At 41.8% G+C, this 19,582-nt stretch overlaps 1 protein-coding gene across 5 annotated transcripts in view; it reads right to left on the bottom strand.

The window, feature by feature from the left end:
• Window positions 1–889: 889 nt before the first annotated feature.
• LOC109626039 (membrane-associated phosphatidylinositol transfer protein 2) overlaps window positions 890–19,582 on the bottom strand; it is a 75,848-nt gene continuing 57,155 nt past the window's right edge. For 4 of the 5 annotated variants that reach the window (XM_069513370.1, XM_069513373.1, XM_069513371.1 and 1 more), the window contains 21 exons: window positions 18,873–18,968; window positions 17,679–17,783; window positions 17,523–17,587; window positions 16,081–16,171; window positions 15,441–15,594; window positions 15,128–15,317; window positions 14,896–15,015; window positions 14,072–14,283; window positions 13,694–13,869; window positions 13,165–13,335; window positions 12,923–13,063; window positions 11,909–12,070; window positions 11,534–11,806; window positions 10,935–11,083; window positions 10,412–10,528; window positions 9,867–9,983; window positions 9,586–9,734; window positions 8,471–8,620; window positions 7,485–7,668; window positions 7,269–7,397; window positions 890–6,364 (listed from right to left, as the gene is read on the bottom strand). In XM_069513370.1, coding sequence (XP_069369471.1) covers window positions 5,996–6,364; window positions 7,269–7,397; window positions 7,485–7,668; window positions 8,471–8,620; window positions 9,586–9,734; window positions 9,867–9,983; window positions 10,412–10,528; window positions 10,935–11,083; window positions 11,534–11,806; window positions 11,909–12,070; window positions 12,923–13,063; window positions 13,165–13,335; window positions 13,694–13,869; window positions 14,072–14,283; window positions 14,896–15,015; window positions 15,128–15,317; window positions 15,441–15,594; window positions 16,081–16,171; window positions 17,523–17,587; window positions 17,679–17,783; window positions 18,873–18,968 — 3,320 coding nt within the window. In that variant the 3' untranslated portion in view covers window positions 890–5,995. The remainder of the gene's footprint in view (window positions 6,365–7,268; window positions 7,398–7,484; window positions 7,669–8,470; window positions 8,621–9,585; window positions 9,735–9,866; window positions 9,984–10,411; window positions 10,529–10,934; window positions 11,084–11,533; window positions 11,807–11,908; window positions 12,071–12,922; window positions 13,064–13,164; window positions 13,336–13,693; window positions 13,870–14,071; window positions 14,284–14,895; window positions 15,016–15,127; window positions 15,318–15,440; window positions 15,595–16,080; window positions 16,172–17,522; window positions 17,588–17,678; window positions 17,784–18,872; window positions 18,969–19,582) is intronic. The other variant, XM_069513374.1, reaches the window with a different exon arrangement.

The raw sequence follows: 19,582 nt of genomic DNA, 5'->3' as shown, positions 1-19,582 counted from the left end.
ATGTCTTCATTGTAGTTGTTAATTGTATTCAGCTTTTAGGCAAAAGATAAATAAATAAATGAGAAACACACTTCACTTAGTCCAAGACCAGATGTGGATACAACTGTTCTGACCTCTGTTAAGTTATAGTAGTAAGTTATACTAGTATTAGTATATTTGACCTAGTTATATGTAAATTGCTTTGTAACTCAGATAGAAAACTGTTGAAATGTTTTTAAATGATTCTTATCATTAAGACTAAGATAATTCCATAAGATCAGAGGTTAAAGTGGTCTGACCAGAGCTTTTTCACAACCTGGCAACCCGAACGTTGTTCTCATTAACAGATTTTTACTTGCAATACAAAATTAATTTTTTAAAGTAATAATTTGACATTTTGGCATACAGGGTTATCTGCAAATACCAGCACCAGATGAGTTTAGCATTATAGATATCTAGAAGAACTACAGTGTGAACATGTGTCCTTACAGAAGAGCCTCAGATTCATTATCATCTCCTCCAGAGCTTCACTCTCTGTCCCGAGACAAACATCTTTAAATCATTCTCTGATATTATTTCCATCAAAATTGAACCGGAATCAGTTTTAACCGTAGTAGGAACTTTAGGCTCCACATAAGTATTAAAAAGAATGAACTGTCTAGACAAAAAGAAAATTGTTTAAGAAGCAAATCTGGTTCTCTGTGGTTTCCATCATTACCTTTAACTATTCTGTCGTATGTTCTGAGCAGCAAGGGAGGGTGGTGTGTGTGTGTGTGTGTGTGTGTGTGTGTGTGTGTGTGTGTGTGTGTGTGTGTGTGTGTGTGTGTGTGTGTTCATGTGTATATGTCCAGTATGTATATCCTCTCTTGCCTTGTGTTTCTTAAATGAAAATGTAGACAGTATCCTCATGTCATACATTTAAAACCATTCTTTATTAAAACATACTTGACAAAAAAAGCATTAAAACAAAAGAATCAACACATTTTACGGTGGGTTGTTGTGGGACCTGTTGCCAGGCTCCAAGGCTAGCAGTTTCCCCCTGTTACCAGTCTGTATGCTAAGCTAGGCTAAACAGATGTTCCCTGCAGCTTCATATTGAGCAGAAAGATGTTGATCTTTTCATCGTACTTGCAAATTTCCCAGAACATCACGCTATTCCTTCAAACCGTAAATAAAACACTTTCATAAATGGTAAATATTTCGATTTTATTTTTATCCAAAAGTGGCAATAATTGCAATAATCTCAAATATAACCAGCAGAATGTTTTTGATATACGTTTCATTAAACAGTGAGGACGTAAAGGACGGCATAACTGCTTTCTTATTGTTAGGCATGAAGGTTATATAGTTCCAATCGGACTGGATGACATGCAACAGCTTGTTAAATAGAGCTGCTATAATCGTGGGGGTTGAATTTTTTTCCATGCACCCACCGCTGAGTGAAAAAGCAGCTTCCAGTTAAATTCCAAAGGTTGTGTAAAATACTTCAGTTTAAAAATAGGTACAGTAGGTCCTATAAAACCCTCAGCAGTTGTTGTAAAGAGACAGCAGAGGTCGGCTGTAGCTCGTAGACTGCGGGCGGAGCGTGTGATTTCGGACTGTGGCTTGTGATGGTGCGGACTGTGCTCCTGCTGTGACACTGGTTATTTGGAACAATAATATTGCACTGGTTAAAACTAAAACCTTCCTGTGTTGGTCTGTCGCCTCACTGACCACCAAAGTGACAAAATAAAATGCTACATAGTTCTCAAATATATTTCACCTGAAATTTTCCATGGTCAACATCATGAGCTTTAGGTAAATAAATAACTCTCAACCTTATAGGTCCTACATATACATCTTTACACTATGTACACTGACACATACATGGCTCCGAACGGGGAAACATTCAACTCAGCAGCCAAATGGCTGAAGGGGACAAATGTGTTTGTATCTAAAAATTGACCCTGCACCCAGTCCACAGCACGACAGCAACTCAATGCAAAGGTCAAAAACAGCTTATTACCCATGGTTACAGAGACTCCCTACCTCGGCCCTCAGTTAAAGGCTTTAAAGTTAGACTCTAATCTTTTCTTTCTCAGACATGGACGGCATCAGATTACAAAGATGTGGTCATCGAAATCCAGAGCCATGAGACAGAGATACCATTTGGAGAAAGTTGGACAGGTGCATGTTGGTTTTCTTAAATCTATGGGAATTTGATCACACAGGTTTGTTTTTACCAACATGACCAAGTGCAATTAAAAAGCTTTCGCCCCCCTCCCCCCCGCCTCAATTAACAGAGTCATTACTCAGTCACATCTGAACATACAGGCATAATACTCAGATTCATTCTGACTGAGATCAGTTATCTGTATAGATATCATGGGGGGGAAAGACGCTCCTGATACCTTCAGGCTGTCTCAGAGTCTAAATACTTGTCTGTTCACTGTTTGGCACATTTCCTTTCATTTTTGTCACACACTGACAAAACGTACAGTCGTGCGCATACCTGCATATGCAGTTCACCCTGAAATAAATAAAAAAAGTGTCATACAGAGGTGTAGCAACATGAGATGGTAACTACAGTATATTTCCATCGTAAACTAGTGCAAAATAACAACAATGAGGTTACGCAGTTGCTTAACTACAGTATTAGAGAATGATTTTGGCTTCAGAGGTGGGTTGAAGACATCACAGATCACAGAGTGGAAACAGACTCACTCGTGCGCAGTGTGGAAGTCGAGCATAAAACAACAGCATATCAACGGAAGAGGACAAGAGGGCACGGACGCTCCACACATTCATGGGTTTAAACCACAGTTCATAACCTCTGTCTGTCTTGAACACTAGTAATGTGCAAATTTAAACCAATGGGTGCTTATAAAGAGGGACACTGTGACAGCTCGTTCGCCCCCTGGTGGCTGGCTACAGTATTGGTCATAAACCTTGCCCCTCTCCATGTTAGTGATTGGGACAGGGGCCAAAGTAATAGTCAAAGTACACGTCAAACAATCTTTTCTCAAAGATGGTTCCGGTCATTTTAGGTAGCTCTCACTACACTGTTCAGACTTCTGATAAGTTTGGTTTTCATTTGTTATTTGATGTGACAAGTAATTCTCATACTGATCCTGTCCTCAAGCTTAGTGATGGAGGACAAACACAGTCCAGAGTCCTTCTCTGTGTATTCAAAAGATGATCTTATGTCCTCAATGCACTGTAAACATTTTGCATGAAACGCAGACTGTGAATTTGTTCCCCATCACTTGCATCTGTCTAATCATGAGGAATGATTACTGGAGGAAAAACTGTTCCATTAGCTTAGTCTGTTTATTTGTTGGTTGGTTTGTGAGCAAGATTACACAAGAACATCTGAAAGGATTCCCACGAAACCTGGTGCAAAGATATGGTACGTGTGAGGGAAGAACCTATTCAATTTTGGTGCAGATCCGGATCAAGGGGCAGATCCAGAGGGGTTCTACTTTGTTTCAACATTGCGAGATCAACGTTCTTCCACATTTTCACTGATTTCTCAGGGAATAGTTCATGGATCTGATGAAACAAATCAGGCATGTTTGGAAGGACTGATATCTATGACTGTGTGTAATTTGTTGCAGCTTTCTACTGAGTGATATTCTAGTTGCACATGCGACTACTGTTTCCAGACAGACTTGAAAAACGTATCCTGTACTGAGCAAAGGTGGCATGAGGGGAAAATCTGATGGTTTTGTGCACATTGTGTTTTTTGGATCAGAGGTGTTCGTCCCCTTTAAATGAGAATACACAGTTCAGCTCAGTAGACAGAAGCAACAAAATTCATGTTTGAGGACACCAGTGATTTTTTTCCCCCCACTTCCAGATTCACCACTGAGAGGATTGTCCTTTTCAACATTCATGCTGAATCACTCGTCGGTCCATTTGGTAAAAATAGTAAAACGAGTCACAGGTCTGTGTGAGTGAAAGTCCTGCCTCCGTCTCCAGCGAGCATCCAGCCTGACATGAAACTCAGGAAACACCAGGTCCATCCTGGCAGAAAGAGCGAGAAGCTGGGGGAACACCACACGAGTGTCTACCAGAAGCAGCAGCAGCAGCACATGTGGGAGACTTTAGAGGTATTGCAAGCAGATGGTTATATAAAGGGATTGTTGCTGTGGACTGTACAGAGTTCCGCTTGTTGCTTTAATGCCGCATGCCCTTCCTGCTACTGTGGAGTAAGTGTCTTGTTGGATATTAAGGCCTTTGGCGGCCAGAGGCCACACTGAAAGGGAAAAATACTACAGAGTCACACACTCGGCTGCCAAAGCCAGCGAGCAGTTTGACGAAAGTGAAGTCAGAGATGAACAGAGTTTTGTGACCGAGACGAGACGAACGTTCCTCTCTGATACAATGTACATGCTCTCACGTGTTTAAAGGACCAGCTTGATTTTATCTGTCACTGTTTGTGGTATCTAGCTCTGCAGGTCTGTGCCCAGGTTAAGAGATGTCAGTCTCTGCTTTCACACCACAGCTGAGGGGATTCACCATAAAATACTTAACAGTGTGCTGCTTAACAATGTGTCAAATGACTATGTGGGGTTTCGGGTTTGTCTTGTTATTTAATTACCTCCAGCAAGAAGGATATGTTTCCGTCTGTGTTTGTCTGTTTGCTTGTAGGCAGGATGACTTGCTGTGCATTGGGGATCAGGGAGCTGTTCACTTTTCATTTTCTTTAACAGTGTGAGAGTGTTTTTCAACATTTTAATTTAATTCTCAGAGAATAATTCATGGATCTTGATGAAAAAATCTGGCATGTTTAAACAAATGATATTTAAGAGTGAGTGCAAGTTAGTGAAGATCCAAATAAAAATTGTATCTAGTGAATTTAAATGTGGTTTCATAAAGCGACTGTTGGGGGAGGTCTACTGAGTGTCCTTCTTATTTCAGTGTTTCATATTATATGTCAAGGTAGAACTAATCTAGTTAAATGTAAAAGTAAATCCTCCCTTTAAGAAGGTTATGTATGTTTGGTTTGTTCAGTTTTACAGAGGAAGTGATTCACCTGTGGGATCAGTTTGTGATACTACTGAAGTGCACAGTGTTATACAGACAAGAAGCCTATTTCTATTATTCTGTCCACCCCATTTAGATGTCAGGAACAGTTTTGATTGTATGTCAGTGTTGTCTACAGCTTTCTCTGCTGCCCTCAAGTGGCCAAAACTAATAATGCTTTAAAACAAATGAATCCCCTCTAATTGGGATAATTTCCTCAGTGGAGTCATTCCACTGAAAATCCGGCAGAGACAGATATCTCACATTCTGGAGGATTACAGCAAAGCTCTCTGTACGGATAAATACCACAACAGAGAAGAGAAAGAAACATACGGTTTTTAGTCATTTGAGAGACCTGATCTTCATTTCTCTCTTCTCCCCTTCCTTTTCTTTGTGTTTTTGAAATGTGAGGCGTCTCTTTCCACCAGTCAATGCTTGGTTTGAAACGTGTGGACGGAAACAGAGGTGAAAGTCAATGGCTCGTTGCCATGGCTGCCCAAAGCCCTGCTCGACTGTTTGAAGATGAATCGGGGGGCTCTGCGGTTCGTCCTGAGCTCGTGAGTGTGAATGCTTGGGCATGTGTGTGTTCAGGAGGTGGGGAGAGAAGGGGGGGTCCCGTTATACGAGAATAATTTAAGGCTTACAATATTTCTCTTAATCCTTCTGTCGTCATTTTTTCAATAGTTAGTGACGTATCCTATAAAAAAGTATTACTGTAAAAGAGTCATGCTACAGAATCGTCTTTTGTTCGCTGGATCCCACTTGGCCTGATTAGTCCACTCCTCCTGAACAGATCCCTCAGTATCCTTCCTTCTCTCTTCTCTCATCCTCATTCTCTCCTCACCCAATCAGTGTGTTGTGTCTGCTACATCCCTGACCTATCTCTGCTTTCTAAAATACAACCTCTCCCTCCACTTCTTCCCGCTTCCTCTCCCCTCTTCATCCAACCTTTGACTCATCCAGAGATCATGGTGGCCCAGGCCTTTGACACTGCAGCCCCTCACTCGAATCATTTAGGGCCGAGTAACCCACCGCTGCCCTCCTTGGTGCTGCCGCTACGGCCCCAGCACCCAGCAGCTATACTCATACTTCTCTGGGTTCCTGCTGCGATCCCCCGATCGCGCTCCACCTCGCACTGGCTCAGGGTACGCTCAGTCCGGCCCGGTTGGCTGGGGGAGGCCGAGCCAGCTCCCCCGGGTTGCTGAGAGGAGATGGTGCGAAAGATGTGGTTGCGTTTACGGAGAAAGTCGCCTCCGGCTGCACCCAGGCCGAAGCTGCTCTTGCGGAGGACCATGCGGGTGCTGGCAGACTTGGCAGGACGAGACCTCTGGTTGTACTCCAGCTGTGACAGGTGGGAAGCATAGCCGTCCGAGATGAACTGGAAGAAACATTATCAGTCAGATTTGGTTTAATAATCCCTGCAGACGGCTAGTAAATCACCAACACACACAATAATAATAATAAAAAACGTTCCTATCCTATCAAAAGCAGATTAGAATAAAAGAGTACTATTTGAGTACTCATGACCCCTCCGATGAATCCTCTGACCCTTTGGAGGGCACCATGTGTTGGGAAACATTCAACCTTACAGGAGTACATTATTTATTAGTAACTCTTCACTGACCCTCCTCCTCCTCAGTCTAAGCACCTGTTACACTGCTTAGCTCCTATATGATGTTCCAGCTGCACATTTTATTTTTTTCATCATAGGACTCAAATACTAATTCATATTTTAAATGGTTAAAGGCCTCTATTCATGTAGTAGTTTTCTGACCACTCAAAGCACTTTATACTAGTTTTGCCATTCAACCATTCACACACACATTCATGCAGTGCATCTATGTGCAGCACTTTCCCTGTCATACATCTTTCACACACTGCCAGCACAGCTGCCAGGGATTCAGTGTCTTGCCCAAGGACCAGGGGATCGAACCACCAATCCCCTTGTTAGTGGATGCTCCGTTCTCCTGCGCCATACCTCCAAAAGTTGAACCCCCTCATTGTTTGACACTGATTCTCAATGAATGTTAAGTGCTCGTTGGTAGTCTACATTAAAATAGGTTAGTGCAAAAATAGCTGTACCTCAGGTCTGACGAATAAAGCAGATGGTTCAAGTGTTGATTACAATGAGCTAACCTGCATATTTCTGACCATCGATTTACCAGTGACTTCACAAAACAATAATGAGCTCTCACTGTCTGTGTTCTGCAAAAAATATGAGCACACGAATGTGATTTGTGAAACATTTCCAGGGAACTTTCCTGACAGGATTTGTTCCTTACCTGACACTGCTGCTGCATTTTCTTTGTGGGCCTTCCCACAATGTAGATGTGGAACGGAGGCAGGCCGATAGACGTGTACACCGAGATGTCCTTGGTGGAGCCGTAGGCTGCAAAGATCCTCATGTGGGCCTGATCAGAGAGGAAGGTCGGCTTTTAGCGACTTCAAGTGATTAATTCTATCGCTGCCTCAGCCACACAGCGCCACGCCTCTCTTACCTCGTTGATGAGGGTTTTGAGGAAGTTGGCCTTGTGTCGCAGGGGATCATGAACCAGGCCGTCGCAGAAGGAGACGATGCCGTGAGGAAAGTTGTGCTGAGAGAGCCATGCCACCACACGCTGCTTCTGCATGTCAGGACGACCCGTTACATACACTATCAAATAGCCCAGGTCCTGCCAGTACCTGGAAATAATAAAGATGATCGTGAATTCATGCCGAGAGGAATGGATTCAAAGAGTAATATATAATATATTACAAATGAAATCTTGATTTGCGTAGCACCGTACATTCAGTGTACATACACTGAACAGCATTCAAAATTAAGTCATTTTAAAAAGAGGGGAGTTTAGTTATGCCATGCTTTTTAAGAAAAGGGGCTTAAGATTGAATTTTAAAAGATACAGGTCGCCAGTGTTTTTTTGTAAAATTCCAAATCCGTTGCAGCATTTTTTGTAATTCTTTTAAGACAGGATTACATATCTGAACAATTGGTAACAAAAGCATTTCTATTCATTCTTACTCCAAGACCAAATCTGTTTGGAGAGGGAGAGCAAAACAAATGCATATTATTCCTCTTATATTTATCAGTGTCTTATTTTATAGTATTTATTTCACTCATCCAAATAAGACAGTAATTAGCGCAATCAAAGAATGACCATAGGTAATCATGAACCATCTGAATGACAGTGATTGACATGACTGTGACTGATACAGTCCCAAGATGAAGTATGTGGAAAGAAAAAGAACAGGGCCCACACTGCTTCCTTGAGGAACTCCAAGATCAAGCTTAAAATATTGTTACATTTTGCAACAACATACATCTACTGCAGATGTACAGATTCTCAGTAGGATTACTTCCTTTTAATAATAATAATAAACAAGAAGCATCTTTTTATCTAGTGTGCTTTATAACTTAGTTATCTAGACACATGCTATATAGCTTCATATCATTCCAGAATAGACCTACGGGAGTTCTGACCCTTACCTCACCACATCCACAGCTCCAGCTCGAACCTTTGGGTCGCTGCCCATGATAGACACACTGGCAGCGAATGACCCGTCAATACTGAACACTACAAACTCTGTTCCCCGCGGTAAAATAGTTAGATAACTGTCTGCAGATGTGTGGTCACCCCTGGTAGAGAAACATCAGAGGGAGGGAGAGAGAGAGATGGAAAAGGAAAGTTGTTAATTAAATATCAGTGGTCACATCTCCTGGTGGGCCCAGGATGGCCTACATTCTTTTGAGCATGGATTTATCAGGTGGTAGAAACACATTTGTTAGCCATACATTCATTCTGCAAACTTCTGATGCCACCACAACCCAAAGGCTGTTGTTTGTGGAAGCTGTTGGAGTACTCTCAACCTGTTTTCATGTTTATAGAGCAGCTTTTGATGTTGTGCTTTGTGAAATGGGAGAATTAAATTGATGGAGCCATTAGAAGACGGGTTGAATGTGGTCTTAACAGGATACATAGTCTCCTAACAAGGCAGAAAGTCTGCACCATGGTCCAAAACAGAGATCACAATATTTACATTTAATCCGGTAAGTTTTAGTTTCACATAGTAATATGTCATATGTAAATCCTGTATCCGGCATCTACCTATACTTGACATTAATTGGTTTGTTGACTCGTCTGACGTGAGCATGTTGTAACTAATTTCGTTGAATTAAGTGCATTCAAAAAGTAGACTTTCTGTTTGAATTCCTTGTCGTTAGAGGTCAGAGGTGAAAACTGCAATCGATCCTACAAGCCGCTTCCTCCTCATATTCTCCTTCTATTGTTTCATGCTGTCTCAACTTCCTGCAATTGGTTCAAAAGTCCAAACTATACAAACCATGGATCTTTTGGAAAATTTTGGCCATTAGATCACATTTCTTCCCCATTTTGTAATTTTTTGTCCTGAACAACTACTGAACCACTTGAGATGCTTTCAGTGAGTTGTCACCACAAGCCTGTCTGAAAGTGAGTCTACATTTTTACAGAAGAGTATCAATCAATCAATCAATCAATCAAATTTGTATAGCCCATGTTCTGTAATGAACAGATAACATAAAACAGCCTTTTTTAAATGTGTAATAACAGTGATTTATCATACCTGACCACCATTTTGACAGGATACACACCAACACCCAGCTTTTTGCTCTCAGGGATGACATAAGAGACACGTCCACTGCTGTTAGTGAGCTCTGTGTTAAAGTACACCCACTCTCCAGAGGGAGGCTGGGTCATTATGTGGATGTCAATCTGCAAGAAAAAGAAAACCAGCAAGATCTTTTCAGCACTGAAGCGGTGAATGACCTTAATGACTCAGGCGATGACTTGATGACATAACTGGTGGGTTTTTTTCTGGTTCATCACAGCTGAGTGTGTCATTACCTTCTCTCCAGTGAGGGTAACCATGTCCAGAGGGCCGTACATGAAACGTCCCGTCACCATCTGGGCTCCGTCCTCCGTGAACACAGCATCATTCACACGATGGTTCGCCGTCACGTTCTGAGACAAAGAAGAGGGCAAAACAGGAAGCACAACTGGGTTTTCATATTTTTACTTTGTCATACATTCATTAATTCTTTCTAAAAAGAATATTTTCACTGACATCTTTTATTCATACTTTATTCATGATTTCATTCATAATTTACACTATGTAAATGCAGAACTGAGTATTAAGATTTTTTGGATCAATACGACACTGTAGAAGTTTATGAGTCTAATAAATGAAAAAAGTACAAATACAGATATATTTGAACGCTCTAATTACGCCCATATATTATATTTTATATGGTTAGCAATGAGAGTACTGTGGGAGTTAACTATATGAGGGGAAAACAAGGTTATTAAAGGTTATAAAATAGTTCTGTATTTCCTCTTTGTCCAGAACATTCTCTGCAGGAGTCGCATTTACAAACAAACACAGATCTTACTCTAATCTTAACATGAGTCCTCTTGCGGAGCCACTTCTCTCGAGGCTTGGACGGAGTGAATTCAGACACTTCTTTGCCGTCCAGCTCCAAAATACTGGAGTTCTCATGTCTCATCACCTGTAAAGAAAATGATCAAAGAACACGTCACACATAAAAAAAAATTTCAGAAATGGTTTTTGTCTCTTTAAGTAGTTCCAATCACACTGATGTTTATCGGATTGCATTTAGTTTTGATTAGTTATCTGATATTATAAGAAATGAGGTGAAATGTCATGAACAACTGTTAAAAAAAAAAAAAAACTCAAATAGTAGTCAAGATATTTGACTTAAAAAGTCATAAGATCCCCAAAGTCACTATCATTCATCTACTGAGGACTACTACTGTCTATCCAATGCCGCCCTTTGGTTGTAAGCTAATGACAAGTACCACGTCATTAGCATTGAAAACATTTATATGTGACATCTTGAAATGCCTAGGTGTTAACACATTTTCAAATTTAAGATCAGAAATGTTTCTACGTACCTGTCTAAGCAGGAAGGAGACAACATCTGTAGACTCCCAGTAGGAGGCATGGAAGAGATGAGGCAGAGCCACTGTTGGAAACGCTGTCAGGGCATCGGGACAGTACAGGGCGTAGTCCATCCTCTTCCCGCCCCACCACCGAGATGCAACTGCAGCAGAGAGAGTGAACAAGGAGGAGGTGGGAAGAAGACAGCAGAGTTTAGGAATCAGTGCATCCAGTATCATGATCTCTCTCTTTCCACTGCAGATCTACTCATGTAGAGATGAACAGTTCAGGATGCTTGTAAACTGAAGGAAGTAGAAGAACACGGTATCAAGGGTTTCACTAGGAGGCACTAGAATCCAAACTAGGAATAAAAATAAACAGTTAGTTGTAAAGAGGTTTTAAACACACACTTGCAAGAGAACATCAGCTCAAACTCTATGAGAAGCTTTGTTCTCATGAGACTGAGCTGAGGGAGAAGTCACACATATGTGATTTTTGGAAACAGCACTACTGAGGAGGACTATGCCAGAGAAGGAGAGAAAAACACTCAGGGAATGAGGATGGAGCCTAGCGTCCTTCCCCTCATGTCCTTGCACTACAGCTCCCACGCTACCTTGCTGTAGGTTGCTCAGCACCCTAGGTGACGGGGGGGCCGAGCCGAAGTCTGTGATGTTAGACGTGACATCAGTGAGCTCAGAGGTCATGTCAGAGTTCATGTCAGAGCTAAGGTCCGAGCTCTGCTCAGACTCCACACCGTTGGGCCTCGGGAACACCTGACGGATTTTGTTGCGCAACCGACGGGTCGAGCTCCGGTTGGCAAATTTATTGTAGGGCAGAGCCAGGTGGGACAGCAGACTGGGCCTTTTAGTGAGGCTCACTTTGTGTGCTGAGGGATGTTCGGAGGGAGGAAATGAGCTCATCAACATATAGATATTCACCTTGCAGACCAAAGCTTGGGTAAGACTCAGGAGGTTAGAGGTCAACTTACTCGTGGCGATGTTGGAGGCGGTGTAAGCGTCGGCTAAGCCGGACACCTGGCTGGCTATGCTGGCCTCGCTGGCCCTGCGGTTGCAGCGAAGGTGAGGGACCCCTGGTGACGTGGACAACGGATACTGGCCATCGACAAAATTCTGTGAGTGAAGGGCATCTGCTGCAGAGTTTGCAGAAAAGCATTAGAGTCATAATTATCCACTGCAAATAAGAACAACCAGAATACAGTGCAAAGTAGTGAATTTAACTGTCAATTACTGTCAATATATGATATTTTACCACTCAGAGGCATTGGAAAGAATTTGTGAATACAACTTTGACATTTCATCACCATGTTGATGTGACAATGTACTGTGATTAATCAATGAGTTGATTTTTCAAGATAAAATAATAAAAAATTAAGATTTATTATATTAATAGCAAATTATATCTTTAGGTTTTGATATCTGAGTTGGACAAAACAAGCAAACTGACAATGAAACTGTGGCTTCCAAGAAATTGTGAGTCTTTATTTTCAAACTAAGTGATTACTTTATTATTGAGAAAATAATTTTGAAAATGAATGGATAATGAATTTGAGTGTAAAGTCAATTGTCAGTCTTTCATCTTTCAAGTAAGGTCCAAACAGATAGAGTTATTAAAGCTCAGTGAAGCTGAGGGGAAATGTTTAGAGTCATTTAGGAAAAGCCTCCATTTTTCTTTATAAAACCTGTTTGTGCTTGTGGCCTGGTCTCACTTCTTTCTTTTGCGCTGTCACCAGGTTTCAGGAGCTTATTTGAGTCAATTAGAGATGAACCTTAAGAGTTGTTGGTAGAGTTTGGTGCCCTGGGACAGAGCCAGACCACCAGATCACAGTCTCACTGTTGATCATATTTCCTAAAATATTGAAATATTCCTCTTTCCAACTTTATCACACCTGGCTATACTATGTAAATAAGACTCAAACCAGGAAGCAGTACATAGATAGTGATAAAGAATATAACAGGGCACGATAAAGCTCAATGAAACACACTCTCTGCGTGGAGCTGTGAGGTCTGCCAGTTGAGAACGGGCACAGGGATGGATGTCTCATTGACGGGGCTTTCCTGCCAGCGTTGGGACCCCATACCCCCAGTATCCATTAGAAGCTGAGGGTTACTCTGCACAGTCTCCACTAGGAAAACAGATTTAAGAAGAAGAAAGAGAAAAGAGTTAGCAGACATGATAGCAATGCAATAATTTGGTGATGATGTATGCTGGTGTGTGTGGACTCACTCAAGAGAGCTGAGTGTCCATCACCCAGAGGAAAGCGCTGATAGCGGGGAACACTTAAGGGAGGCAGCAGGTAGAACCTCTTGTCCAGGAGAGGCTCGAGGCGCGAGGCCGAGGGGTCGGCCGGGTGAAACAGGTTGTAAACCTGCTGACAGGCTGGACGCAGAGCCGACACTGGAGCGGGGAACCAAACACATGAGGAGTGAGGCTCAGCAGTTTGTTTTTAATTCATCTTCTCCATTGTGATAAAAAGCACCACTGTGTGAGCTCTGTCTTCAGTCACAAATTTGTCTTATCTGTCTCATGGTTTCTTCTTTTATTTTAAGTTCAGAAATATGACATTTGACATATACTTTCAAGCTGCTTGAGACCTTTAAACAGAAGGGAACATCAAGGCTACAAATAATCTCGCTCAATTTTATCTGGCAAAGGTACAATGATCAGAAAACACAAAATCTAATATATAATGTATTAAATACAACAAGACCATCAAAGTAAGGTGCACAAACAGGGGAGAAAAAACACTGCTCACCATCTAAAGTGGGCACCACAGTCTTCCTCAGTGCAAGCACCAGCCCCAGAGGGGAGCCAAAGAGGAAGAAGTCGGTCACCTCGAAGTCAAACTTTCCCAAGGAGCCTCCCTCCAACATGGTGCTGTTGCTGGAGCGCCGTGATCCGGGCTCTGCTAGGAGCACGCTGGAGTGAAGACTGCTCAGAGAGGATGAATTCATACAATCAGTGTATTATTTTACTGCCTGTGTGCATCTGTGTAGCTCCTGATTAGTAAATAAAACAGAAATAAATCAACTAAAACAGTGTTCGTCAAAGGACAAATATCAAGATGAACCCAGCACACAGCGGCTGAAACCTGAGAGACCTTGTGATATTTGTGTCTATTTCTGTATCTCACCTGGACAGGAAGGCTTGGTGGTGCTTGATGGTGTCCAGCTCGTACGTGGACGAGTCGCTGCGCTTGCGTGGAAGCTGTTTCTTGGGGTCGTCGGGCCCCGAGCAGCGAGGGATGTCTATGTTGCTGCGGCTGAGATGGCGGCTTCCCTCGAGGGAAGGCGAAGACGTAGAGACACTGTTTATGATAATACCTGGAGAGAGGAGGTCTGTGTCCTGAGAGACAGAGATGGAGAGAGAACAGAGAAAACATGTTCAGGCCTGAAACATGCAGGGAAATGGTATTTTTATTTATCTGAATTTTTTTGTTTTTACATATCTAGACATGTTCGCATGTCCACCACTTTCAGTTCAGACAGAAAAATATTGGATTAATAGTACTAATAATGAATTAATAATCAGTAATTCATAATAACCATCTATTTCACACTGCTCTCAGCAGGGCAGAGATCTGGCTTTTAATTTCTAATCCTGATGATACAAAGAATTTCATTGTTTGGGAATATTGTGATTATTATTTATTTATTTAGAAGTGACATAGGAGTCATGTTGGTTATGTGATGTGCTGCTAACACTGTTAAACCGACAAACCGATCTCAGAGCCCATTGGCTATAATCTGCTGACGAATTAGCCACCGGGGGCAACAGCCAATCTTTTAAGGCCCTTCTCCTAAACAGACGATATCTGGACCAAAACTCTCCAGACTCAGTTTACAGTCCAACTAGTTCCTCTTATCACAAACGACTGAAACGTTTGTCCACACAAAACACCAACAGCAATACTTTTCGTAGGAGTTTTAGGTCCAGGCTGGATTTTGGCTGATCTACCTGCACACTGATGGTGCTGCCCCGTCTGCTGCTGTTTTGACTCTCTGACACCGTCACCGAGCTGCTGCACAGAGCATCGAACCCCAGGATACCACCGACACAGTCCCCAATGACACACACCTGCATAAGAAAACACAGCGAAGACATGAATGAGCTTCACCTGCACGTGCACCAACAAACCACTGAGGCCCAAATGTTGAGGAAATATGATTCAGAACAATGAGTAACCGACCTGGCCATTAAAAGACGCCCCCTCTAGAGACTTGATGAAGTCACCGTAGACCTGATTGGCTCGTAAGATGACGGCCGCTACAGCGTCTTGATACTGTGGAGCAGAGGTAGCCAGAAGAGGCAGAGCAGCCAGCGGGATGTGGTCTTGACTGCTAGAGAGGCAGCCCTCGTCGTAGCTGTAGGGGCTCAGGCTGCAGCACACAGAGGACACAATATTATCCTATTATCCTGTCGCGCATGTGTGTTTAATGTCTGCACATCAGGTTGTGCATAGATTATTTAAACACTGTAGAATACTCAAGACGATCGCTCACTTGGAGACCAGGGAGAATGCGTCGACACACACAGCAGGGCAGGGGACCATCCGGATGGCGATGCGGCCCAGCACTGCAGGGTAATGGACCCTCATCACGGTCTCAAAAGCCCCACTCAGTGTGTTTACATCTGCCTGCTTGCTGCTCTGATCACCTGCAGACAAACAAGAACGCATTCTGGATCAGTGAATCCAAAAACGTGTCACCCTTAAAAAGAAATAAACAGAAATCTTTGGTTCAAGAATTCATTTGTCAAAAAACTTTTCATTCAGTGTAAGAGGCCCAATGAGGTAAACTAACTGATATTCCATAGAAAACGTGAAAAGAAATTGAATTCACATAAATTAAATAAAACTAATGTGCAGGAATGTTTGTTTCCCTTTCCATACTGTTATTCATCATGTCAACCTTCAGGCTTAAAAAGGTCCTGAATAATTAGAAAACAATTAAAGGTTCATTAATTACTCGATCAACAGAAAATGAATCCTTCCAGTTATGATAATCTCTCTCTTTTGCGACTGTGAAGTCAATATTTTGGTGTTTTTGACTGTTACAGTTTAAATTCAGCATTATTTTGATATCACTACATCTAAATCAAAACTGTTATTAACAGTGATATAGGACTGAGTTGGTGCTGTACCAGAGCCAGTGTCCAGGATGTTTCCTCCGTGCAGGACCAGAACGAGGACGTGGATTTTTGACGGCTGCAGACACTGCTGAGACGAACAATCCTGCAAGTAAGACGACAGGAGACACAGAGACGGGAAAACCATGGAAAAAACAAAAGGAAAGTAGGTTAACAGGGAGTGGGAGAATATAGGAGGAGCACAGAGGGAGTGAGCGACATGCAGGGCAAAGAACTACTGCTAAAACAATTAGACAATTGAGAATCACTGAGGTCATTCAGGAAGCAAAAACATTCAGCCTCTAAAATGTGACTGTATGTTACTGTTACTGCTTTTTTCTTATGGTTGGACAAGATAAACTGGTATTTTTTACTATTTTCTGACACTTTAATCGGATGAAGCAATAAGAAGGATGAGAGCTCAAAATGATTTGAGATTATAAATTGGTGGAAAATTGCTTAAAATCATTCAAACTACAAAATAGCTACTAAATGGAGACAGTTTCAGCAAATGCTGCTTCCAAGGTCAGCGATGAACTTCCAGTCAAAACTTTTAGGCCGTGTGAATGTTCAAGATCTCATTGAACATTAAAATTGAAAACTCATTTCTGTCACCACATTGAGGAATGTAGGGTGATGTGATCGAAAGCCTTGGAGCAGCAACTGAAAAGACTAAGTCAGTCAAGTTGACAAAATGCTATAAGAATATTCCAGACTCACAGCATTAATTCTGTTTTTCATGTGTCTACCAGATTTATGGAAGTGCAATAATAAATCACCAGAATGTCCCTTTAATGCATCCGAGTCTTTACTGCTGAAATCCTGAACATGTACGAGGCGATACATTTAACTAATAACAGAGTTTAAGGATCAGTTCCACTTTCCTGCAAAGTTAGATGTTAATAGAGCACAGACACATCTAGAAGACAGTTAGCTTAGCTTAGCACAAAGACTCGCAGCAGTAACAGAATCAGAAACAGCTCCTCTAAAGCTCAGTAATTAATATGTTACAAAAAACATCAAAACACTTCACTGTTAAAGAGTTTATCTCTTTCTATTCAAATGTTCTCTTTGAATAAATATAGAAACAAATTCTATAATCTATTCTAAACACTATTTCTAATGCTATTTCTAATTTAGGAGGACTGTGTACAACACGTCCTCTCACTGGCTACAGTGACTCACATTCAGCCATGGGGGAAACCTGATGGACTAAAGATCTTGCCTTTTTGAGACACACCACTATGCAAAAAAGACAAAACACACACCTGAAAACACACTTACACACGGAGTGTAAACCGAGAAAACCCTTATCTTCTATCCCTGGTGAAATTGCTGCAGTAGAGAGTGGAACCTGATGCCAGTGCACTGGCAGGATGACTGAAAGCTTATTTAGGAGCAGGGTTGTTATCTACAAGCTATTTAATTAAGAGTGTTGGTGTGAGATGAAAGCGTACCTCCATCTGCGCCTCCTCATTACTCATCACGGCGTACTCCCCGCCCGACTCCCGATACAAAGTTTCTGTGAAAACACAATTCACGTGTTAATACTGTGCTCCAGTGTTTGTTCATGTTCATTTTAAAATAACACACACACTCTAAAGGTCGCCTACCTTGTGCTTCATCCACCTCTGTTGTTTCTATCTTGTCCATCAGGTCGTTGGAGCTCCACTTGGTGATCTCCTTGGCAAACATCTCCTCATTGTCAGAAAAGTCCTCTGCGTGATACACAAAGAGACTTTCAATGTAATTATGTTTGTTTAAGATGAATATCGTTTACCACGACCGTGTTTGGACTCGGTGCTTAAAAGGTGGAGGCGAGTTGCCGGCAGCAGGTGCGGGTGGCAGAGTAGCTGAGCAGGGATCAGTGAGGATGAGGTCGTATTCAAAAGAGACCGCTTTGGTGAGAGAATGGGCTGTGATTGGTCAGTGACTGACGAGCACCCATAAACCTATCGGTAGCTGACAGCTGAGCACATGATTGTGTCCTGCATGAACTAACACAATGCTTCATTTATTGAAACTTGGTGGCAGGGTGGGGTACAGGCCAAGAATGAACCAATCAACCTTTGGAGCAGAAGGGGGGGACAGAGCCAGGGAAACATATCTTAGTTTTACACATATGATAGAGCGTTTTTCCACACAACCTTCAACTGTGGGTTACTTCTAGAGAAGGGTGCCTCATGGGGCATTTTCAATCCTTGAGAACAGACTGGAGACGGCTCCCTGCAGGGGGCTGTGGGGGGGGGGGGGGGGGGGGGGGGGGGGGGGGGGGGGGGGCATGCTGTCTAAGGTAACAGTCAGACCAGGAAATCCAGTTTGGTGTTTTTACACTTTTGGAGCATTACTACAGCAGAAATGATCCCATCTGTTCACAATCAAACTTTATTCATGGCTAAACTCAGTCCTATCATGGACTAACGCAGTCAGTTATCATATATTTATAGAAAATGTGAATTTAGTGAATCTAATGTAACAACCAACAGTATTGATCATCTATACATTTAACAGACTCATATATTCACTATTTAATGTTTCAGTGCATCCATTCACACTGAGAAAGAAGAAGAAATAAGACCATCCTCCACAATTCAAATTTGCTCATAAATAATATATATTTACAAAATATTTTGTTAATATTCAGCAGCTACAGATACAAATTTGAAACATGATGAAAAATAGAATAATCAACATATTGTTTGTATGCTGTAAAGTAGGAAGCACTGCTCAAATATAATTGATTTACTCCATAACATCCAGCTTCTACAGCTGTTTATCATGTATTATGCAGAAAGTAGGGATTTTACCATGAGCATCAAAGAACTCATCGTCGGTACTGTCCTCCGAGTCCCGTGCGATGCTCTGCATCCTCCACTCTGAAATGCTCTGATGAGATGGACTTCCTGTGCACACACAACAGGTCAACGGGTCCGAGGTTACTTCAATAACCACATTAATGTTAAAGGGAGAAGGTGCTAAAGGTAATTCATAATATACAGAACAATACAAAACTCCAGACAAATAAACAAATGAAAACAAATTGAATTGAATTGATCAGGGGTGGATTCAGAAATCTTTTTCTAGGTTGTAACACTTCCCTTTCCTTTCAGAGAGTAATTTGTGGATCTTGATAACAGAAATTGGACATGTTGTGTCATGTGTATGAGTGTTTGCAATTTGGTGTAGATCCAAATAAAGATCTGTGGTTTCTTAAGGGGACTGTTGGGCCTTGGTGGAGGTGGAGGCACTCTACTAAGGGCCGTGATCAAAATGGATGAACTTTGTATTTGGATCTGGATAATTACAAGGTCAAATGGAATAACTGGATAAAATAATATATTATATTATGTTTCTTTGTTTTGTTTTTGTTTTTTTTTCTTTTTCTCTGTTAAGAATAAAAAGGGACCAAAAGCACAACTTTGAAAATCAGTCAACCTCCCATACGAAAAAGAAACTGGACTGAGAACTGGGCCTGGAGATTATTGAGGAAAGTTGGGAAAATGTATGAATGTATAAA

Source organism: Paralichthys olivaceus, chromosome 18, assembly GCF_024713975.1.
Source record: "Paralichthys olivaceus isolate ysfri-2021 chromosome 18, ASM2471397v2, whole genome shotgun sequence".
NCBI classification, from domain to species: domain Eukaryota; kingdom Metazoa; phylum Chordata; class Actinopteri; order Pleuronectiformes; family Paralichthyidae; genus Paralichthys; species Paralichthys olivaceus.
Note: the sequence above shows the minus strand (reverse complement) of the source record. Positions and strands in the feature narration are given on the sequence as shown.